This window comes from Balaenoptera musculus, chromosome 8, assembly GCF_009873245.2.
Source record: "Balaenoptera musculus isolate JJ_BM4_2016_0621 chromosome 8, mBalMus1.pri.v3, whole genome shotgun sequence".
Classification (NCBI taxonomy): Eukaryota; Metazoa; Chordata; class Mammalia; order Artiodactyla; family Balaenopteridae; genus Balaenoptera; species Balaenoptera musculus.
In genome coordinates, this window is record NC_045792.1 from 300,314 (window position 1) to 324,242 (window position 23,929).

Here is a 23,929-nt window from a genome sequence, read left to right on the forward strand (position 1 = left end):
TAACCAAGACAGAAAAGAACCGTGTCCACTGCTCTGGGCAGACTGCAGGGGACAATGTGACAGTAAGTTTGGGGTCATGTGCTTGTTACACTCACAGGGGAGGTGAGTGGACGGTGGTGCCTGGAGCCCCGACGGGGATGAACGTGGGAGAGAACGAGTGTGGAGACTGCTGCCAAGGCCCGTGGGCGAGGCCTCCACACCGAGTGAAGGCAGAGGGCAGAGGCGGCCTGGGAGCAGCCTGAGACGCCCAGCACTTAGAGGCCGGGGTGATGAGGAGGGCACTCCCTGCCAAGGTGCTTGGACAGGAAGCTGGGGCCACTGGGCAGGCAGGTTGGCCCAGGGACCTCACCCAGGAAGGGCCGGGCGTCTGTGAGCAGGTGGGTGCGGAAAAGCCACGCCAGGGGACTCTTCATCACACAGACGGCGTCACCGTAAGCGTCTTTCAAACCCCAGCTCCGTGCACACTCCCCAGCGGAAGCCCCCCACGCGCTTCGTGGGATGCGGCATAAGCCAGGCAGGGTGGCTCGGCGCCCAGGCTGGCCCCGTCCACAGAGCCCGCTCTCACCGCTCAGCCCCAGGCTCCCCGTTCGCGGCGGCACAGGAAGAGCTGGTGAGTTTGGATGAGATCAGGGACGGGGCCCCCCAGCCGTGGTCCACCAGGCTCGCTTCAATAAGCTCCACTTCTCTGCCCCCAGCGGGACCCTCGGGCCCAGCCCCCTGTGACCGTCTGCCCTTGACCCAGCTCCGCTCTTGGGCCCAGGGGCTGCGCACCACTGCCCCTGTGCAGACCCCTCCTAAGCCACGCACGGGCTCCCGCCCTGGGGAGGAGGGCGCCGCTGGGAGGCTCTCAGCCTGCGGTTCCCCACCCGGTCCCCCCACTCCCGGAGGGATCAGCTCGTCCCCTTGGACTACGATTGGAGACCATCCGTTTGTGGCAGGAGGATCCAGACGTCGCCGGGGAGACGCACTCAGCGCCGGGGCCAGTGCACATGCCACTCCTGGCCACCCAGCACGGCCCCACCCCGCCCACCACACCGGAACGGCGACGGCCGGGCTAGCCGTGTGCCCGGCACACGCGGGATAAGACAAACACCACCAAGGAGGATCGGATGCAACTCTGTGGCTTTACCGCAACTCAAGGCAGCGAACCTGAGCCCAAACCCGGGGCTCATCCCGGGGGGGCTTGTCCGGGGTCTGGATGGACAACTGGAAGGAAGGCTGCCCCTCCCCCGCCGCCTGGCCCAGGGCGGGGCCCCAGGACCCCAACACTCCTGCCCAGGCCGCTGCGGCCACACCTTCTGCCCGCGGCCTCCTGGACCCTCCGGAGCAGCTGCCTCTCCTCCCGGGCTGACGCTGCCCCTCGCGGAATGAGAGGGAAACACGCTGTCTTGGGAGGTAAGGCCCACGTTCCTGACCGTCAGAGGCGATCCGAGTGGGGTGGGAGGGGGCCGGGGTCTCTCCACCTGACCGACTTCCTCCCTGGATGGCAGAGAAGGCTGGCCCAGGTGCCCCCACCCTCCACAAATGGTGACGCGCCCCCCAGCTCAGGAACAGGGCCCACAGGGACACTCAGAGGAGCAGACTGTCCAGGAGCTGTGCCCCACTCACCCCACGGGGGACGGTCCCAGCCAGACCCTCCACCCCGCCCGCGGGAGCAGCGAAGTCGGATGGCACCAGCCACAGAGCCGGGAAGCTCTTCAGGGAGGGGCCCTCCCTCGCCCCCATCTCACTTCTCCGGTTCTGCAGGGGAGGGTCTGAACTGCAGCCGTGGGCAGGGCCAAGGCCTGGCTCCCGAGGGGAGGGACAGAGGGGGCAGCAGCAGGCCGGCCCGCGGTCAGTAGGGAGGGCCTGCTGCCGCCCCGCCGGGAGGCCTGGGGGCCGCTCAGTTCATGTACTGGCGCCGGCCCAGGTAGGGCGTTTCCATGAACTGTACCACCGGACCCGCCATCTTCTCCTCGAAGACAATGACCTGGGGAGACGGCCAGTCTGTCTCGGAGCCGGAGCAGGGGCCCACTCGGAAGGGGCTGGCCAGAACTTCCGTCCTCCCCTGCCCACCAAGGGCCCCCGGAGAAACACCATGATACAGGGAGGGCAGGGATGAGAAGGGGTCCCAGGAAAAGTGCTCCCACCTGGTTGAGGCCTTGGTCCAACCAGGCACCTGGGAGGTAGAGGGTCTCCTGGGGCCCGATGTTCCAGTAGCGCCCAAGGTTTTGGCCGTTGATGAATACAACCCCCTTCTCCCAGCCCTTTAAGCAGAGGAGGGGAGGTGTTAGTTGACTACATAAACCACCGAACATAGAGTCACACGGGAGGCAGAGGCGCACACAGGCCGTGAGCTCTCCTCTCAGCTTCCCAGGGACCAGACTCATTCCAACAGCCGCTCGGTAACGGGCGGTGAGCTCCGGATCCCGTTCCCTCTCGTGCTGAGCCCCGGCAGGGCACCCGGGCTCAGACTGGACCACCGGAGCCCGGACCTGAGAAGCCCACCAGGTGGTTCCTCTGCTCTGACTCCCTCCCGCACCCAGGGAGGCCATGACGGGAGACCCTCCGGGCACACGTGGTATGGGGGCTCCACGAGGCCAAGCACCAGGCTGGGGCCCAAGGAGCGGAGCCCAGAGCACCTGGCAGGCGGGGCTACAAACCTCCAGCTTCACAAAGGTGTCACAGGGGGAGAAGGAGACCAACAGCGGCCCCAGGAAGAAAGCAGGGAGCACGGGCACGTCCGGGAGAGGGTTCCACTTGTCTGCGTGGAACCTATGCGCAGGGCAGAAGACGAGGGGTGGGGGGCGCCTTCTCAGGTCCTCCCCGCCCTGTGAACCGGCACAGCAGTGGCAGCCGGGGGAGGGGGAGGGGAGGGGGGCGCTCGGGCTCCGGTTCTCAGGCCGTGGGGGAGGGCTGCGGGGCGGCACCAAGCCTGGGGCAGCCTCAGGCCTCCTGGCTCTCCTGCAGGCCGTCCAGCTGCTCCCACGCTGCGCAGGGCAGGACCCACCTCTGAAAGAAGCTCTTCTTCATATCCAGGCTGTAGATTTTGAACTTTTTCAGGGGAGAATCATTCAGATAGATATTTCCGATTAAACCTGGGGGGACGAGGCAGAGACACTGAGCGAGGCCGACGGTGGGGGGACAGCTGACCCACCGGCTGGGCTGGGCACATACACGGAACGTTTCTGGAAAGTTCAACAAAGGACTCCTGCTGAAGGGCCAGCACCCCTAGGGGGCTCTCTGCACGCATAAAACCTTTCCCTGCAGCCCCAAAGCCATGAGAGCAAGTGACAGCAGCGCCTGCCAGGCCCTACAGCGTGCAGGGAAGGAGGTGCCCGAGGGCAGTGTCAGCCTCTGGCCCCTGGGAGGGGGGCGCTCCCTTCTGGGGGCTGAGAATTCCAACACCATGAAAGGAGGCCAAAAGGACACGTGTGATCAAGAGGTCACAGCGGCTCCAGCCTAGCTTCGAGGCCTGTACAGTGGAGTCCGAGACGAAACAGACCTAGTAACTCAGCCAGAAATCTTCTACACAAGCCAGCGTTAAAGGTTTTTTTTCAAGTATTTAAATTGTGAACACACAGCACCATGGCCGGGACACCCAAGGCTAAGGCACTGCACACACTTGAACAGTGACTTCCCAGCACCTCGGGGTGGGGCCCACTGCGTGTCCTGCGTCCTCTCGGTCACAGAGCTGCTGAGTCGCCAGACTGGCAACCCGGACAGGCTGGGGGTGTTCAGAGGGCTGCAGACCCTCCTGAACTGCAGGTGCAGGTGTAGGGGGTGCACACGGCTCTGGAGAGGAGGTCTGCGACTTGTGAACCCTGAACCCTTCCAGAGGACAGGACTGCACTCCTCCGGCAGGGCCTGCGACCAGGGCCAGGCTGCCATCCTCTCTGCCCCCAGGAGAACAGAGGAAGCGAGGGTGGCCAGCACCGCGAGCTCCTCAGGGAAGAAGCTGAGACCTAGGGAGGAACCCGGGGGGCTTTCAGGGGAGGGGAGCGGAGGGGAGGGGAAGCACACTGAGGCCCTTCTGGAGGGGCACATTCCCAGGACACAGGAAGTCCCCGGGGCTGGGCCACAGCTCTTCCCCGAGGTGACAGAAGCAAACGGCCACGAGAGCTAGGAGGGCACCAGGCTTCCTCCGGGATAGGATTTATTGTCCGAGGTCTTATTTCATAACTTACATAAAACCACCCACATTTTGATAGATGATAAGAAAGAGGCAAGTTCAAGCAGAGGAGGTTCAGGAAGCCCAGTGGGATGTTCCCGGGGGGAGGGCCCCCAAGAGCATGTATGTTGTTCGTCTACATCCTGTGCCCTCCTCCCCACCACCAGTGAGGTCACCGAGAGGTTTCCAAGGTGGATCGAAACAGAAACTCAGTGTGAAGAACCAAGAAGGCACGGGTCCTACACCACCTCCCTCCAGGGGCCTCCAGGACCCACCTCCCTCCAGGGGCCTCCAGGACCCACCTCCCTCTAAGGGGCCTCCAGGACCCCACCTCCCCCCGATGGGCCTCCATGACCCCACCTCCGTCCAGTGGCCTCCAGGACCCACCTCCCTCCAGGGGCCTCCAGGACCCACCTCCCTCTAAGGGGCCTCCAGGACCCACCTCCCTCCAGGGGCCTCCAGGACCCCACCTCCCTCCAGGGGCCTCCAGGACCCCACCTCCCCCCGATGGGCCCCCGTGGCCCTGCCTATGACATCAGCCTCCATGACCTGCAGGTGCTGCTGTGGAGAAGGGACAGCCACGCGTGTGCTGTGACCCACCTTTGCGCTGGTCGTCGATATTAGTCCCGTAGTTGACTCGCCCGCAATTCTCCACCAAGATCCTCAGCACCGTGAACCCCTGCTGGGAGCACAGAGGGCGCTGACGAAGCCGGAGTCCGACCACCGGGTCACAGCTGCCCCTTGGGGTTTCTCTGTGGAGCCCCAGTTCTCCCTAAACTCTGAGGACGGGGTGGGGGTCCCTGCTCATCAGAAAGCCACGCCCACCCCCAGCTCTGTGGCCGAGCAGCCCCCTCGTCCAGGCCTCCCTCCAGGCCTCCCGCCGCACCTGCCCAGGAGGTGCCTGGCACCAGCCTCCCAACCCCCGGGACAAACCTGGACCAAGGGGATGACAATCTTCTTCCTCTTATAGTCCAGGAACCCTATGGAGACCGTGTTCACAAACACCTGCCAAAGGAGCAGACAAGACCCACCCGCGTCAGCAGGGGGCAGGCGTGGGGGTCCCTGCCGAGCGCTCAGAGGCCGGGGCAAAACGAAGGCCCCAGGTTCCAGCGGGCAGCACGGCCGGCGGGGATGGGCCATCTCCACACACGGGTGCTGCCCGTGAGAGCCTCAGGGGAGGGGTCTGGTGTGCGGTGGGTCACGGCAGTTCAGAGGGTCGCCCCTACCTGTCCCCGGTCCCGCACACAGGCACTGAGGATGCCAGAAGAGGTGATGGTGGTCTCGTACAGCGTGTACCCAAAAGACTGCCCATTCCCCCCATTTATCGGGAGGTTCTCCATGTTGAGCGGCTTCTCCGAGGTGACCGGCTGCACAGACACGAGACGGGAGGCAGAGGCTCAGCACAGAGAGGCGGCCTCGCCTTCTGGGGGCGCGGGGAGCCGGCAGCCCCCACGGGGGTCAGCACGCGAGGGGAAGGGGCGGGGGCGGAACGTTTTTTCTATTTGACTTCTATTACATGATCAAGCTCCACAATCCTGATTTTGGTTTCTCGTCAGAGTCTGCAAGGCTCTCGGGGACAGGGACAGAGGGCATGTGGTAAGGACAGAAGGCAGGCTATGCACAGTGGCCTCGGCCCTTTGTGACCAGTGTCATCTCTGCACCACGGCAGCCCTGAGCTGGCACCGGGGGGATGCGCCCGGCCTCCTCCCTCCTCTCTGCCTCCTCCCCGCTGTGCTCCCAGCTCCTCCTCTGGTTCCTTTCGTCCCTCCATCCCTCCTGTTTCTCCACATGCGTTTGTCCTCTTTCCTCTGAGCTCTGAGGTTGGGGAGTGGAGCCCAAGGCGGTGGAGACCTGGGTTTCGCCTCCTCCGGGCCAGCCCGTCCGCCAGCGGCACGCACCTCCTCCAGGTAGGGCAGGGCGTCCCACAGGGACAGGTACAAAGCTGGCATCACTGGCTCATACGCCGTCTTGGGAAGAAGGTCAGGTGGGGCAGGAAGAGGGGCCCCTGCAACACAAGCAGACGGCAGGGCCGTCCCAAAGGGACCCCAACAGTCGCTGCGCCTCCAGCCTCCGCCGCCCCAGCTCCTGCCCCTCCCGGCCCGCCGAGACCCCGCCAGGAAGGCGAGGCCAGGAGGCAGGTCGGCAGGGGCTTGCTCACATCCTCAGGAACCCTGACACCTAGGAGGAGGTGAAGCCGGCAAGACCCCAACTCGGATGAGAACAGTCGCTCAGACTTGCCTGTCCTCGTTCCTGCACACGCATCACCTGGGGCTGAGGCGGGGGATGAGGGGTTGGGGGGAGAGGAAGCAAGTCTCCTGGGGTCGCAGAGCAACAGCCAGCCGGCGCCCAGCTGGGCCTGTGCCTGCGCGTGCAGGTACCTGAGATGGAGCCGAAGAACTCCCGGAGCCCCGTGTACTTGGCCGTGTAATCCCCGGACTCCGTCAGCACCGCGTCATAGTCTGCAAGACACTAGCCGTGTCACGGGCCTCAGCCCCCAGGACGGAAGTGTGGAGGCAAACGGAGACAGCGGGCGCTGGCGGGGCAGCGGGGTCCTCGCCCCAGCAACGTGGGAGGCAGAACACTTGACGTGAGCCGTCAGTCAAAATACCATACGCACTAGACGCGACCGAGTGCCCCCAAACTGCCCAGACCCTACATTCCAGGCAAGGGGCCAGGGTCACCTCATCCCAGGGCCCTGAGGAGGGGAGGGGCTACCCCCACCCGAGGGCCTCCCCTCCCGGCCTGGGCCCCCCTCCCCTCCCCAGCTGGCATCCAAAGGCCCAGGCACGTCAGCTGGCTTGTCTCCTACGGCCCTGGCAGCTTAAAAGTGACCGTCCAGACAAAACCTTGCCTTCACATTAGAGGTGCCAGCCGCTGTCCCCGAGGGACGCCCCACGAGAGCCCAGGCATGGGTGTGGGGCGCCGCGTCGGGGGCACTTGCCGTAGCTGGTGACATCGGACTTGTAGTCCTGGAGGTGCACGGCTCCACTGATGAAGCCAAAGTTGGTGCCACCGTGGAACATGTACAGGTTGATGGATGAGCCGGAGTCGACGATGGCGGACACGGTTTCCAGAACTTCTGTGGGAGGAGAAAGGCGCACGGAGCTGGGGCCTGGGGCGCCGTGAGCCCGGCCCCCCTCAAGGTCCCCCTCACAGCTCCGTCCTTAGGTCTCCCTAAACCCAACCGCAGTCCATGGTGGGGGACGGGACCCCGGCCCCAGAGCCCGGCTTCCAGCTGCTTTCAAGTCCCAGGCGAGTCCGCACCTCACATGGGCTGCAGCTCAGGCCCACCCACCTGCCGGCGACGCTCAGCTGGCGAGACCCAATTAGAGACACGGTTCTGACCACCTCCCCGCCCCACCTGGACTGGAAAATGAGCCCGTGACACAGACAGTAACGGCAGAGAAGGAATATGAATGGTTAATACATATCTCTATAGAGTTTAAAACCCCGGCACTGGTCAAAGAAATGAGACCTAAACAAGGACCTATCAGACAGCAAACGCTGACATTATTTAACACTTGGTGTTGATGAATCTGTGGGGAATGGGCATCTCGTTAAACAGTGGAGGGAGGATTGTCCCCTTCCTGGAGGGCAGTTCAGTTAACACAGATCAAACCCGCATGAAGGAAGAAGGGCTACTGCCGGGAACTTATTGCAGGGAGACACGCCAGGTGAGCCAAACTGACACGCAGGGTCACCCGCTGCACGGGGTCCGTGAGCACAGACCCTGGAAGCACCCAGGTCCTCATCAATAAGAGATCGTGGGTACGCCACCGGCCCAAGGGGGTTCTCTGCATTCTCCAGAACAGGGGTGGAATCCACACCGCACAGTGTAGGCAGCTGGGCCACTGGAACAGGCAGGTGGATGAGCAGACGCACCCTCACCTGCCCTCACCTGCCCACACCTGCCCTCACCTGCCCTCACCTGCCCACACCTGCCCTCACCGGCCCTCACCGGCCCACACCTGCCCTCACCTGCCCTCACCTGCCCACACCTGCCCTCACCTGCCCACACCTGCCCTCACCTGCCCACACCTGCCCTCACCTGCCCACACCTGCCCTCACCTGCCCACACCTGCCCTCACCTGCCCACACCTGCCCTCACCTGCCCTCACCTGCCCACACCTGCCCTCACCGGCCCACACCTGCCCTCACCGGCCCTCACCGGCCCACACCTGCCCTCACCTGCCCTCACCTGCCCACACCTGCCCTCACCTGCCCTCACCTGCCCACACCTGCCCTCACCTGCCCTCACCTGCCCACACCTGCCCTCACCTGCCCTCACCTGCCCACACCTGCCCACACCGGCCCACACCTGCCCTCACCTGCCCTCACCGGCCCACACCTGCCCTCACCGGCCCTCACCGGCCCTCACCTCTACCTGCACGTGCACCCGGGGCGGCAGACAGAGAGACAGAGGGTGCCTGCACTACACACATCGAAACGTCTGCTCTGGGCTCCGGGGTTTTTATTTCTCCTTTATACACGTCCTGTATTGGCTAGACGTTTGCGATTGGCATGCATTACTCCAGAGCAATTACAGAGACACCCCAAAGCTGTGTCTGACCGCTCGTGTCACCTGTCAAGACAAACAGCTCTGGACGCCCAGGGCTGACTGTACACGCAGAGACTCCCGGAGCCCCACACCCTCAGCTAATTCACGTCGATGAGCAGCTTATCTGGAACTTATTCCTGCTTCTGAGGCCAGCACACAAGCTGGACGGGGGTCCCACAAGCACCCACCTGAGGAATCCAGGATGCTGTGGGGGCCGCCCCACGAGTCAAACCAGCCCGTCCAGCACTCCATCACCATCCTGGGCTGGACGCCCTGCGCACCACAAAGTGAGAAGTTAGCCGGCACCTCCATCCTCCCCACCCTTCCCTGGCTGCACACCTGGCCTTCGGGGCCGCTGCCAGCAGAGCACAGGGGAGCCCCCAGGGCACCCGCACCGGCTGGTCCTCCAAGTGCGGCCGCCACGTGGCAGGGGGTGGATGGAGCTACCAAAGTGGGCACAGCAGGCCCGGGGCCTTAATGGGGTTTCGGTGCTGCATGCGGCGCTGGCGGGGAACCCGGGGACCTGCCTGAGGTGAGCCTTCGCAAGAACGCAGCACCTGACCTGCAGTCCTGACAGCGGCTTGCTGATCTAGCCCCGTGTGTCCTCTTCGGGGCAGGAGGACTTTCTACCGGGGAAACCCGTCTCTGAGAGCCACACCATGGACACAGACCCTCAGATGCTGCGTCCCTCTGGCCAGAGGAGTCAGGGGGCTGTGGAGCGGCCCCTCTCCCAGGTCTAGCTTGGTTTCAACAGAAGTACGCAAAACTGGACCAAAACATGAGGGCGCTCCAGCTTCCACAGTGCAGGCTCCGCAGCCCGGCCCCCCCCCGCCACCTCGGCCAGGACGCTCGAAGGTCTAACACTGCTTCGGCACCCCGAGGCTGCACAGGACTGCCCCCAGGACGCAGCGGCCAGGCCCGGGCCCAGCTCCGCTCTGCCCACGTGCACAGAAGCAGCGGGGGAGGTGCTGGCCCGACGGCGGCCCCGCAGCTTCCGCGCCACAGAACCCTCCTCCCGCGCCAAGCAGCCCGCGACTGTCGGCCTGGCGTCCGGGCCCAGTGCACACAGACCATCGCTGCCCCGCCCAGGGGGCGGCAGGCTCAGGGCCTGTTGAGTAGAAGGGCCCGACCACGCCATGGGAGAGGCCACACAAGTCACGACAATTCTCTAGCAAGGCCCGGGGCTTGGTTTTCTTAGGGCTGCCTACCTCCCGAGGGGACACTCGTACCACATTTGGGTCACTAAGTCACACAGGTCAGCAGCCTCCAGTGCCAGGAGGGGCCCGAGGGGCCCACCTGAGGGCTGGGCTGAGCCGTCCACCAAATGGCCCAGCTCACCGTGGCTCAGGGCTGGCTCGGCACCAACTGTGCTACATGCCCTGACCTGCCACTGCCAGGGGACACCGTCCTGGAGTCTGTGTCCTCGACTGTAAAACGGCTACACGGCGGCCCGTCACGTGGCTACTGGGACAGTCACACGAGATGAGGCACCTGGAGCCCTCAGCACACGCTGCCTGGCCCTGGGAAGCGCCCAGAGACACCCGCGTCCAGGCTCCCGTCACTGGACACGGGCCGGGCCGGCAAGGCGCAGCCGGACACCCTGAGTGAAGCGGGGCAGGGCCACCAGTGACCATCTGCAGGGGCCTCTGATCTGAAGAGGGACAAGTCCACGGCCACTTCTTGGAGGAAAACACGTGGCTGAGCAGCGGGCGCCGTGGACAGGCCGGCCGGCCTGGGGCCACCTCTCCACGGACGACTCTGCGGGCGCCGTGGGGAGCATGGCTCTTCCAGGGGCTCTCCACGCATCACCCCTCTGACCCGCACACGGCCCTATGGGTAGGTGGCAGCACGATCCCCACTTCACAGAAGAGGGAAGAGACGCTGGGGGTCACAGCGCCGCCCGTGTCCTGGACGACCCTACTCAGACCCTGGGCAACTACGTACCTAACGCGTCTCTTCCAAGTGGGTCACAAACTCCCCGAGGGCAGAGAGCCTGTGGTCGCGGACCCACGCCCAGCAAGCGCGGTACGGGGCGTGGGTAGGAGGGAGGGAGCTGGGCCTGTACCCACCTGCACGCTGCCGCCCCCTATCTGCTGAGCAGCCCGCCGGGCCCCCCCATCCTGCTTCCTCCTGGGCACCCCCTGCCCGTCCCTCTAAACAGCAGCACATGGTGGCCCTCAGCCCTGGGGGCGTCACACTGCCCTGCGGGCCTCCTGTGGCCGAGCCTCTGGACACCACCTCTGCTCTAAAAAAGGAGTAGCCGGAACAGGAGGCGCCCCAGCACCCCTGCCGGCGTCTATCCTTGGGGTGGGGGGAGCGAACCCTCCAACAGCCCCGCCGGGTGCAGGCCTCAGGGCGGCACCCAGGCCCCGTACATAACACAGGACGAAGGCGGCCTCCATGCTGCCAATGGGCCGCCTCAGCTGGACCTCCTCTCCCCTTAGGGGAGAGGAGAAATCGACAAAACAGGACTTCACTGCAAGTTCCCATCAGCCCCATGGATGCTGAGAAACATCCGGACGCTCCGCTCTCCTCTGGCCTGAGCGGACCAGGCCCCCGCCTGGCAGATGACAGCAGTCTTTCTGGGCCCAGAGCAGCCTGACCAGTGACGGTCAGACACAGGGCAGGGACGTGTCTCTCCCCTCGATCCCCAGGGCCCAGACTGAGCCCGTCTGGGGCCAAATTGAGTCCACAGAACTCTAGTCAAGAGGCCTCTGTGAGCACACCCGCCTAGAGCTTCAGAAAGGGCCCCTTCTCAGGAGGCTGGAAACCACTTCCCAGCACCAGCTGACACAGTGACCCCTCAGAGCAACCGTCACACTGCTTCCCTCGCCAGGGGCAGGCCACACGGGTGCGGCGTGGGCCGTGCAGGGGCAAGGGGGGCCGAGAGCTGCAAGGCTGGGCCCAGAGGCCCTCCAGCCCAGCTAAGCTCCTGACACCACGGCTCAGCTCAGCTCACCTCCTGACTTACCTGGACACTCAGCAGAAAGGTGGTTAAAAACTGCAGCTCGTTTTGTGACTGTAAGTTGATGGTGGCCAGCGCTGCAGGTGGAAAGGAGAAAACAGCTATCACCCAAAAGCCAGGAGGACTCAGAATTCCCCTGACCGTTCTCAACTCACCTGCAAATAAACTAATCTTGACACCACCTTCCACCTCCAACCAGAGTTTAGTTCCTCTGACACCAGGAGACTTAGCCGGTTCATCTTGGAAATTCCACCACTCAGCACAGACCTCACAGAGATCCACTTGCTAAGCATCTGTGCTCGATTTATGGAATTTTTACAACCAGAGTGCACTTCTGTTCATTACTCCTTGCAGGAGCCCAGAGTCTGATCTTTACTTTGCACCTCCAGCCTCCGGCACTGGGTGACGATCTAAGTGAAGATTCCCCTTTTACATCTCAGATGAAAGCTAGTTTTCTGTCCCACCCCAGCAATATTTTCCATGGCTTTCCACCAGGGAAAGGTACGCCCGAGAAAGATGTGCTATGTTTTGCCCACGGCCATGGACGTGGCCAACCCCGGAGCAGAAGCTGGCTCTGAGGCTCCTTGTCCGCCTCCTGCCCCCGGACGGAGGGTCTCGCATGGCCGGACCTGAGCTCTGCTGCGCCCGGGAAGGCGGGATGGTCACCGGACCAGCCTGGCCGCCCAGCCACCCTGACGCCCTCCTGTCGGACCCGAGCCCCGATCACCAGTGATTAGAGACAAACAAACGACAGCTGGGGCTCCGGGAGGCCAAACAACTTGCCTCAAAGTCACAGCGCTGGGAAGCAGGCCCACCCGATATGGGTAAGACCCCACATCCAGACCCTCCTCACCTAAAGTGGAGACCCCTGAAGACAGCGGGCAGGTCTGAACCAAGCCGGCAGAAACCTCGGAGCCCAGTGTACCTGCTCCCATCACCCCCCCAACAGCCCGGTGAACACAGGTGAAGGATGAGGATGTGGGGCCGCAGGGAGAAAGAACGGGGCGGGAGACACAGCAGAGGCCACCGTTCAGGGAAAGCTCGGGAGCTTGAAAAGGGTCTGGGGGTCTGTAACCAGCCTGCAGAGGTGACCACCCACCCCAGCCCAAGGCCTCCCGCGGACCCTGCCTCACGCCCCCCTCCAGCCTCCCCACCGCCCCGTGGCCAGCCCCCCAGGAAAGCCAAGCGCGGCGGCCCCGGGCACCAGGGTCTGCGGGAAGAGGACGGCTCAGGAGGCGGTTCCTGCCCCTTCCTGCCCCCAGATCCCCGCCATGACGGCCCAAAGGGCTCCCCTCCGGAGTCAATCCCGCCAAAGACAGCCCTCCAAACCCCACTCCTGGTTCCCCACAGCGGGGGGCACTGGTCACAGCTGTTAGCAAGTACGCTGTGAGAAAAGAAATGTATCCAAGAAGAACGAGATGCAGGAAACGGAAGGATTGGGAGAAGAAAGTCAAGGCGGTCACCCAGAACGTAGAAGGAAACGGCGAAGACAGAAAAATGCTCAAGAGCTACGCAGCTCAGAGGGGCAACACGCACGTCGGACCCACAAACAACCAAACCAGAGAAGAGACAGGACAGCACAGCAGGGAGAGGCCACCGCAAGGATCACACTGTCCAAGTCAGATCCGCGAAGGGGCGGGTCCCACAGAGACACCCTGAAGCCGAATCCCACAACAGGATGCGCTCGTCCTCTGGCAGCGACAGCGGATCGAAGAAAACGACAGGACGACGGCTTCAACGTCCCAGGACGTGGGACTCCAGGGGACCCGGGCTGCCATCAGGCTGGGGACAGTGGGGCACCGGTGCCATCGGACTGGATCAGAATCCGACACACAGAGGCACCTGAAAACACCATGACGGGGGTTAGGAAGCTGTTGGTAAAGTGTTTGTTTAAGGGAGAGACAGGGAGAAGGAGGGACAGAAAAGAACTTAAAAGGAAAGGAAAATCAATGAGATAACTACACTGGAAGCGAGTCGACCACAAACACCGTCCAGAACACCGGACGCACCGCCCGGCCGCGTTTACGTGTCGAAACGTAGGCCCCGAGCATCGCGTCCATGAGGGCCGCGGAGGGCGGGGGGCGTGAGGGCGGGGCCGCCCCAGGAAAGCCGTGGGGCGAGGGTGGCAGGAGAGACCTGAGCCCTCAACCGGAACAAGGGTTTTACGTCCCTAAGTACAGAGCTCTCTGCGTGGGATTTACAGTCATGGAGGAAGAGCCAGGACGGAACGCTAAACAGCTCAAAATGGTCACTCCTGGGCAGGGGAGGCGGAGGCTACGCGGTGTTTCTTCAGAAGCATCTCTAAGGTTTTACTTTCACACCTTGTGAAAGCCTTCCTGTAATCACATTTTTAACTAATTGAACAAAGTCAATCCAGGCGGCAGGCGTGGGGCAGGGGCCGGGTCGGGGCAAGAAGCAGGGCCTGCGGGGGACGGGGCGTGGGGACCAGCAGCCCAGGAGGCCCCCTCTGCGGACGCCGGCGGCTAAAACGTGCTCCCGCCTCCAGAGGGTCCTGCCCGCAGGACTCGAAGCCCCACAGCCCCTCCCAGGCCCTGACCCGACCCCGACAGGCGGACCGCGGGGAGCCTTGGAAGCCGCCACGGGGACACAGCGCCACCGCGTGGACACGACGGGAAACTTGTCGGGAGAAGAACAGGACCGAGCTGCCCGAGGTCAAGGTCGGAGAAACGGTGCCCCTGACGGCCAGTGAGAAGAGACCAAAGGCCCCATCGGACGGGTCAGAGGTGACGAGCACGACAACTTAAATGTGTCAGGTGGAGGTCACTGCGACCTTGAAAAGGGTGGTGTCGGCGGAGAGATGATCACAGGACCTAAGACAGCAGGAAAGGGGCCAGGGAGCCAGTGAGCGTGGACGCAGGGAGCGTGGTTAAAAGCGGGGGCAGAGAGAGACGGCTCTGCGGGGAACGGGTCGGGGGGCTTCTCAGGAGGAAACAGCTACACAGGCGTGTGCGGGCGGGAAGGACCCAGGGCAGGGAAATCGGGTGACGTGGGCAGGGCAGGAGAAAGGGCTTCGCTCCAGGTGGGAGCGTCTGGCCCGGAAGCAGTGCCAGGTGGGGGCGTCCACAGTAACAGGGAGAGAGGTGGAGCGAGGGCACGGGGACGCGGGACGAGGGCCACGTGCTCACCCCCGGACACCGCCGCCCAGATGACCGGCCGGCGCTGTGGGCCGCGCAGCCCCGGGCAGGACTTGAGTGAGCTGTCCCCACGGGACACCCGGCACTTGGTCTGCCCGGCCCTCTTTGTAGGACCGTGTCCGCTGCCCCGTGTCCTGCAGGGCCCTGAGCGTCCCTGGTGCTCAGCGACTCGGCCACGCAAGCCCACCTCTCGCGGCCCCTCCAGCCCCGAGGCCCTGAGCTTTGGGGCCCAGCCCCGCGCACACAGGAGAACAGGCGTCAGAGACTCCTCTGTGGCTAAGGCCATCCGGCGAGCGCAGGCAGGCCAGGCCGCCGTCCCGTCCCCCGTCCCCATCCCTGCGCACAGCCTCCAGGCGGGTACCTCCGTCCACAATCCCCTTGCTCAGGCCGTCCTTGTTGTCTGAGGTCAAGAGCAGCTCCACGATTCCCCGGTCCTCCAAGGCCTGTGGGGGAGTGACATGAGTCAAGCTGTTGTTCCTCAACCCCCTGCCACGTCACACACTGAATTCCCACCGCGCGGCAGGCTGTCAGGCCCGAGGGGCGCCGGGCCGTTGGCTGCTGGTCCCGGATGGACGGCCTGTCAGAGGCACTCGGCGAGGCCGCCAGGCAGAAGACTGCAGGGCTGCGGATGGAGGGGCCGGGACCCCCAGGGCAGCCCACCCCTCCCTGCGTGGGGCCTTGCTGCAGCCACGTGCCCGGGGAGACGGGAGGGGCGCCTTGGAGGGTGCGGATCACAGGACGAAACCGCAGCGGGAACGCGCGTGGTGCTGGGGCCGACCGGCGGCCGCGGCTCAGGAGCGATCTCCATCACGCGGGCGCCCCTGCGAGCGCCTTGCACAGACCGTCCTGGTCAGCCTCACACCTGACACTTCACTGCAGGGCGAGGAGCCTCAGAGACAAGGGCTGCAGCGTCCAGAGCTGGCGGGCAGGTGCGCACCTGAGCCGGTCCATCCCCGTCGGGCTCCGCACGGGGCCTGGGGCCTGCGGACCAGAAACCCCAGCAAGGGCACCTTCCCGACACTTCTTCCTCAGGTATTATGACAAGACTGCTTATTTCAACCAAACTCCTTTGGAAAGAGGTGAGGCAGTGAGCAGTGACTAAGGCTCCCGTCCGCCCGGAGGCCGTGAGGACGCAGCAGAGAGGCCTTCGTTCTCAGGACTTCAGTCGGGGGAGGCAACGCAGGATCGAAGCAGCCAGCCCGTCACCGATGCTCGGCAGACCCTGCTCAGGCCCCCCATGCACGGCACTGGGCGGTGGGGGGAACACGCTGGACGATGTCCATCTCCTAGGGGCACAGACTGACCGCCTGCACCGCGAGGGACAGTCGCTGCCCCCAAGCACCCGCCACCCGCCAGGCAGAGCTGGGCTGTGTCGACCACCTCACTGCTTCCCCACAGGGCCGAGACAAGGACGCTCCCGCCCCTGCTGTGCGCGTGGTGACCCTAAGGCTCAGAGGGCAGAGTGACCTGCCCGTGGCCATCCTACGCAGACAGTCCCACATCTGCAGGGCCGCGAAGAAGCGGCGCACGACTCAGGAGCACATCCTCCCAGGGGCTTCAGTGAGGATGGTGATCACTCCTGAGCCGCGGCCGCCGCTCCCAGGGGAAAGACACCGGTCGGCCCCAGCACCACGCGCGTTCCCGCTGCGGTTTCGTCCTGTGATCCGCACCCTCCAAGGCGCCCCTCCCGTCTCCCCGGGCACGTGGCTGCAGCGAGGCCCCACGCAGGGAGGGGTGGGCTGCCCTGGGGGTCCCGGCCCCTCCATCCGCAGCCCTGCAGTCTTCTGCTGAGCGGCTCTGACAGGCCGTCCATCTGGGACTACACAGGCGTCCCTTTGTCCACCTGTCTCACATGCACCCCTTCCCAGACACCAGGGTCACGACTGGGCAGGGGAGGTCCCTGCGGGGCTGCCCTCGTCCCCAGCGGGGCAGCTTCCTTCTCTGCAGCCCAGAGATTCAGTGAGCACCTGCTGGGGAAGCCCAGCCGAGGAGAGTCTCGGGGGCTGTGCTGGGGCAGTAGATGTCCTCCTGGCCTGAGCCCTGGCCGGGATCCTTCCAGCCAAGCCCAAGGAGGAGGCCAGGGTGTGACTGGGCCTGACCGTCAGGACTGATCTCTCCCCATCCAGCTTCAGGAACACCACCCTCCCCAGAGACAGACTTGCCCCTACACAGGGGGCTTCTGCGGGGGGTCGGGGGGCAGGGGAGAGTGGGTAAGAACCTACAAGCCATCTGCAGGGACTAAAGGAATTCCAGATGGACACAACTCTGCCTGTGACAGCAGAAGGGATGCCACCCAGGACACCAGGGGCCAGAGCAGCTCTAATTAAATTAGTGGAGTCACTGAGGCCACTTAAAGCTTCCTCGCCTCACACGGGGGTCGACCCTTCCAAGTACAAAACACCGGTGTTCCTGTAACATCACGGTCCTGTTTACTGACTGCTCACTGGATGCTGGAACAGCACTGCGTCTGCAACCTCCCTACACGCACACTGTGGAGAGGCAAATCCTCTTGTTAGCCCAACTGCACAGAAGAGGAAGTGGGGGTTTAGAAAAAAATGAATGCATTTATTCCAGGTCTCATCCACCAAGTGACAGGAACCACCTCTGAGCAGAAGCCTGTCCTTCTAAGTGTCGCCCTGGGCCTGCCCTTCCCTTCTCTGCCACACACTCAGTCAGGGGCTCCCAGCCACCCACATGCTGGAATCAGATGTCTGAGCTCCACCCCCAAGACCCTTAGTTAATGGGATGCCATATGGCCTGGGCACAGTGAGCTTAAACGATTCCCCAGATGAAGCCAATGTGCAGCCGACAGTGGGGCAGCTGCTTTGGGTGCTGGAGTGAGAGCAGCAACCCACCCTTCCAGGAAGGCCTCCAACCATCACCCTCGATCAAGGTAGTTCCATTATTCTCAGCCCCATGTGTACTGCGATCCCCATTAAACTCAACCAACAGAGGGCAAATAAGTGAGGACCCTGTTGGAATAAATGTCTGGAGAAAGGATTCACCAGTTAATAAATGGTGCTGGGTGACGTCAGACCCTCACATCGCACCAGAGCCCAGAACACCCCACGAAGAGGTGACCCAAGTTGACTCTTACCTTCTTGACGTAAGGCATGTAGGCAGGGTCTTTGTTGTAGGAACCATACTCATTCTCCACCTGCACAGCAATGATGGGTCCTCCATGCTTGTACTGGGAAAAGAGAACAATCAGAAGCTGAGTGTGCAGTGGGAACCATACTAGCTAATGTCACCACACTTATTGCCAATTATAGCAAAACAACCCATTAGAAAGTGCAAGTCTCAAAAGGTTTGGTATATAATTGAGTGGTGTCAGTAAGACAGGGAGTAGGAAGCGCCAGGCCCTCGTTCCCCTATGGAAACATCAAACAAACAACTGCACACTGACTGAAATAACTTTATAGGCGCTCTGGAAACCAGTCAAATGTTTAAGCAAATGAGTGAATACCCAATCAAGAAAAAGACATGTTCAAAACGGTAGGAGATTCCATGGTTTCGATCACCTTTGTCCCACCCCCTCCCTGGCGTAGCATGGTGCAGTCAAAAGGACGCATCCCAATTTCCAGTTCCCTCCCTGAGGACAGAAGGAGCAAGATGGAACTTGTTTGCAATGTTCTGGGCTGTCTGTAGGCTCCCCAGGGGACTAGTTTCTGTCTCATCTGACTTGGAGATCAGACAGAAAATGTTGGCATAGTTTGGACCTCAGGCTGGAAGCTGCAGAAGGCAGTGATGGGTCACAGCATGTAAACATTTCAGGGGGACTACAAACCCATGGATGCCTGGGGGCAAAGGATTACAGGCAGAGGAATACGATAGAACATCTAAAGTCACAAGAAGAAACCAGGGAGACACTCTTTGAGAAATCAAGATGTAAAAGCAGCTGGGAGAAATTTTTTTAAAAAAAGAAAGAAAGAAAGAAAGAAAAGTACACACACAGGCCAGACAGGACACATGCCAAGAAAATATCTGAGAAGATCTTAAGCCTGCATCCCAGGCTGATCTCAAGGCGCAGGAGCCCACTAAATAGTAAAGGTGTCCCCAGAAGACAGCAAACACTGGGAGAGAGCACTGTTTTTATAAATGCCCAGTTTTCGCCCAAAAAACACAAGGCATACAAAGAAACAGGAAAACGTAGCTCACTCAAAGGAACAAAATAAATCTCTAGAAACAGTCTCTAAAGAAACACACGTGCTTAACTTACTAGACAAAGACTTTAAAACAACTGTCATAAATATGCTCAAAGAGCTAAAGAAAAACATGGACAGAAATCAGGAAAAGGACTTACGGACAAAGTGAGAATATCAATAAAGAGAGAGAAATGATTTTTTAAAAGAACTATACAGAAATTCTGGAGCTGAAAAGTACATTATCTAAATAGAAAAATTCACCATAGGAGTTCAACAGCAGATTCAAACAGGCAGAAGAAAGAGTGTGCAAACTTGACGACAGGTCATTTTGAATTACTGAGTCTGACGGGCAAAAAGAAAAAAGAATGAAGAAAAGTGAACAGAGCCTCAAAGACTTATGCAAATCAGTAAATATACTCATTATGGGAACCCCAAAAGGAGAAGAAAGGGGCAGAGAGATTATTTGAAGACATAATGGAGGAGACATGGATATACAAATCCAAGAAGCTTCAGTGAACTCCAAGTAGCATTAAACCAGAGACCCACATCAGTACACATTATCAAACCGTCAGAAGACAAAGAGAGATTCTTAAAAGGAGCAAGAGAAAAGCAACAAGACATGAACAAAGGATCTCCAACCTTGCAGGACATTTGGTCCTGTCCAAAACGTCCATAAGACATTCAGTCCATAAGATATTTGGTTCATGCCAAAAGGTCCTTGAAATCTGGTTCTATCCAAAATGTCCATGAGCATATTTGGTCCATGCCAAATGGTTTTGGACAGAACCAAACATCAAAGCCCTTTTAGTGTGGACCAAATGTCTTATAAACATTTTGGACAGGACCAAATGTCTGCTAACCACCCCTAATAAGACTATCAGTAGATATCTCATCAGAAATCTTGTAGGACAGAGGAAGTGGGATACTATATTCAAAGAGCTGAAGGAAAAAAACTATCACCTGAGAGTCCTATATCCAGCAAAACTGTCCTTCAAAAGTAAAAGAGAAACTAAGACATTCTCAGACAAATAAAAGCTGAGGGAATTCATTACCACTAGACTTGCCTTACAAGAAATGCTACACAGAGTTCCTCAAGTTGAAATGAAAGGATGCTAGATGAGAACTCAAAGCCAAATGAAAATATAAAGTTCTCTGGTAAAAGTAAATATGTGAAAAAATGTAAAATCCACTATTATTATAATTTTAGCTTATAACTCCACTTTTTATTTTTTACAGGATTTAAAACAAGTGCATAAAAATAATTATGAATCTATATTAATTGGTACACGATATATAAAAATATAATTTGTAACAGCAATAATATAAAGAGGGCAGAGCTGTAAAAAAGAGTTTCTGTATGTGATTGAAGGTAAGTTGGTATAAATATAAAATAGAATGTCTTAACTTCAGGACAATGTATATAATCCCCATGGTAACCACAACCAAAATATCTGTAGACTATACACAAAAGGGAAAAAAAAGGGAATCAAAACTTGTCATTTGGGGGCTTCCCTGGTGGTGCAGTGGTTGAGAATCTGCCTGCTAATGCAGGGGACACGGGTTCGAGCCCTGGTCTGGGAAGATCCCACATGCCGCGGAGCAACTGGGCCCGTGAGCCACAACTACTGAGCCTGCGCGTCTGGAGCCTGTGCTCTGCAACAAGAGAGGCCGCGATAGTGAGAGGCCCGCGCACCGCGATGAAGAGTGGCCCCCGCTTGCCGCAACTAGAGAAAGCCCTCGCACAGAAACAAAGACCCAACACAGCCATAAATAAATAAATAAATAAATAAATAAATTAAAAAAAAAAAAACTTGTCATTAAAAAATCAACTAAATACAAAGGAAGGAAGTAATGGAGGAGATGAGGGAGAAAAAAAGCTATAAGGCACACAGAAAACAAACAAGAAAAGTAAGTGCTTCCCTATCAGTAATTACTTTAAATGTAAATGGATTAAACTCCCCAACCAAAAACAGATTTTCAGAATGGATTAAAAAAAAACCTGTTAGTTCTAATAAACAAATTCAGCAAACCTGCAGGATACAAAATCAATGCACAAAAAAAAATCAGTTGTTTCTATACACTACCAATGAATGCTACTTATGATAGCATCAGACAGATTTAAATATTTAGGAATAAATGTAATCAAGGAGGCAAAATACTTATACACTGAACACTACAAAATGTTGCCAAAAGAAATTAAAGAAGATGCCAATAAATGGAAAGACATCCTGGGTCCATAGACTGAAAGACTTAATATTGTTAAGATGTCAATACTAACCAAAGTGATCTACAAATTCAATGTAATCCCTGTCGAAACTCCAATGTTTTTGAAGAAACAGAAAAAGCTATCCTAAAATCCACATGGAATCTCAAGAGACTCTGAATACCCAAAGCAATGTTGGAGAAAAAAAGAACAAAGTTAGAGGTCTCACACTCACTGATTTCAAAACTTACTACACAGCTATGGTAATCAAAACAGTGTGGTACTGGCCTCAAGACAAACATACAGGACTTCCCTGGTGGTGCAGTTCTTAAGAATCCGCCTGCCAATGCAGGGGATACAGGTTCGAGCCCTGGTCCAGGAAGATCCCACATGCCACGGAACAACTAAGCCCGTGCGCCACAACTACTGAGCCTGCACTCTAGAGCCCGTGAGCCACAACTACTGAACCCAAGTGCCACAACTACTGAAGCCCGTGCACCTAGAGCCCGTGCTCCGCAACAAGAGAAGCCACCGCAATGAGAAGCCCACGCACCGCAACTAAGAGTAGCCCCCGCTCACCGCAACTAGAGAAAGCCCGCGCGCAGCAACAAAGACGCAACGCAGCCAAAAATATAAATAAATAAATAAATAAATAAATAAATTTATTTTAAAAAAAGACAAACATACAGACCAATGGAATAGAATAGAGGGCCCAGAAATAAACTCTCACACGTATGGCCAACAGATTTTCTACAAGGATGACAAGACCATTCAATGGGGAAAGGACAGTCATCTTTTCAACAAATGGTGGTGAGAAAACTGGATATCCACATGCAAAAAACGAACCTGGGCCCTTACTTTACACCATCTACAAAACTTAACTCAAAGGACATCATAAACCTAAATGTAAGAGCTAACACCTTGAAACTCTTAGAAGAAAACACAGGGGAGAAGTTTCATGACACTGGATTTGGCAGTGATTTCTGGGAGGTGGAACCAAAAGCACAGGCAACAGAAGGAAAAACAAGATACGCTGGACTTAACATTAAAAAGTTCTGTGCACGAAAGGACACAATCAACAAGGGTGAAAGGGCAGCCCTCAGAATGGAAGAAAATATTTGCAAATCATACATCTGGCAAGATACTGACAGATACTGAAGATATAAAGAACTCCTACAACAACAAAAACAAACAACCCAATAAAAAATGGGCAAAGAATTTGAATAGATAATTCTCCAAAGAAGATATATAAATGGCCAGTAAGCACATGAAAAAATACTCCACATCACTAATTATTAGGAAATACAAATCAAAACCACAACGAGATACCACCTGACACCCATTAGGATGGCTTTCATAAAATAAACAGAAAAAAACAACTGTTGCCCAGGATGTCAAGAAACTGGAATTTTGTGCATTGCCCCTGAGGATGTAAAATGGTGCACTGTGGAAAACATATAGCTGTTCCTCAAAAACTTAAACACAGAATCACCGTGTAATCCAGCAATACCACTTCTGGGTATATATCCAAAGGAAGTGAAAACGGACTGAAACAGATATCCATACACCCCGCTTAGAGCAGCTTTATTCACAATGAGCAAAAACACCTAAGCGTCCACTGATTAACGAACGGATAAAGCAGAACAGTATACACGTGCAATGGAATCTCACTCAGCCTTAAAAAGGAAAGAAATTCTGACCTATGCCACAACATGGATAAACCTTGAAGACACTGCACTCAGTGAAATAAGCCAGTCACCCAAGGACAAGTACTGTATGATTCTACTTAGATGAGATCCCTAGAGGGGTCAAATTCACAGAGACAGAAAGTAGAATGGTGGGTGCCGGGGCTACGGAGAAGGGAGAATGGAAGTTCGTGTTTAACACATTCTTGACAGGAGACATATTACGGCCACAGGAGTTAGTTTCTGCAAAAATCCCCCAGTCAATAATGTGTTAATGGGGACAGTTTCAGTTCTGGAGATGACGGTGGTGACAGCTGCCCAACAATGTGAATGCACTTAATGCCACTGAACTGGACACTTAAAAATGCTTAAAATGGTAAATTTTATGTTATGTATATTTAACCGTAATAAAAAAATAAAATAATTATGTTATACCCAGAAAAAAAATTTTTTTAATGGGTTGGGGATGCCCTTTCCACGCTTAAGAATGCTTCTGGGCCATATTCCTGACACAGCCTCCACGCCCACGTCCACCCCCCAACCTACTACAACTCACTGAATCACCTCGGTAATCCCATCTTCCTTGTAAAAGTCTAGGCTAATACTTTTCCTAGCTTCTTGCTTCTTTCATGATTGGGGCTGCCAGATTTAGTAAATAAAAATACAAGACACCCAGTTATACTACTTGAATTTACAATGAATAATTTTTAAATAAGCGATGAATTTTTTAATATAAGTACGTCCCATGCAATATTTAGGATATACGTTAATTAAAAAAAATTATTCCTTGCTTATCTGAAGTTCACATTTAACTGGGTATCCTGTGTTTTATCTGCCTACCCTACAAATGACCAACAGTTCCTTTGATCTATGTGTGCTGTGAATATCCCAAACCACTGACTCAAAAACAATTTTTATTGATGAACTAATATTTTACTGATGTACAAATTTCTCAGTGTCACACTTACAGAAGCAATTGAGTTAATTATTCCCATTCCTGCTTTTTCGTTGCTTCCAATTATTAGATGCCAAGTTAAGACACTTTCCCCCCAAAATGCATTTTAAGAC

General features: G+C 57.8%; 1 protein-coding gene across 4 annotated transcripts in view; it reads right to left on the reverse strand.

Annotated features, from left to right (window-relative positions):
* Nucleotides 1-1,113: 1,113 nt before the first annotated feature.
* Nucleotides 1,114-23,929, reverse strand: part of GLB1L2 (galactosidase beta 1 like 2) — a 40,195-nt gene continuing 17,379 nt past the window's right edge. For 3 of the 4 annotated variants that reach the window (XM_036862014.1, XM_036862015.1, XM_036862013.1), the window contains 11 exons: nt 17,926-18,018; nt 15,190-15,271; nt 11,680-11,750; nt 8,897-8,981; nt 7,092-7,229; nt 6,529-6,609; nt 6,049-6,155; nt 5,377-5,517; nt 5,084-5,155; nt 4,751-4,829; nt 3,086-3,944 (listed from right to left, as the gene is read on the reverse strand). In XM_036862014.1, the coding sequence (XP_036717909.1) occupies nt 3,523-3,944; nt 4,751-4,829; nt 5,084-5,155; nt 5,377-5,517; nt 6,049-6,155; nt 6,529-6,609; nt 7,092-7,229; nt 8,897-8,981; nt 11,680-11,750; nt 15,190-15,271; nt 17,926-18,018 (1,371 nt within the window). In that variant the 3' untranslated portion in view covers nt 3,086-3,522. The other variant, XM_036862012.1, reaches the window with a different exon arrangement.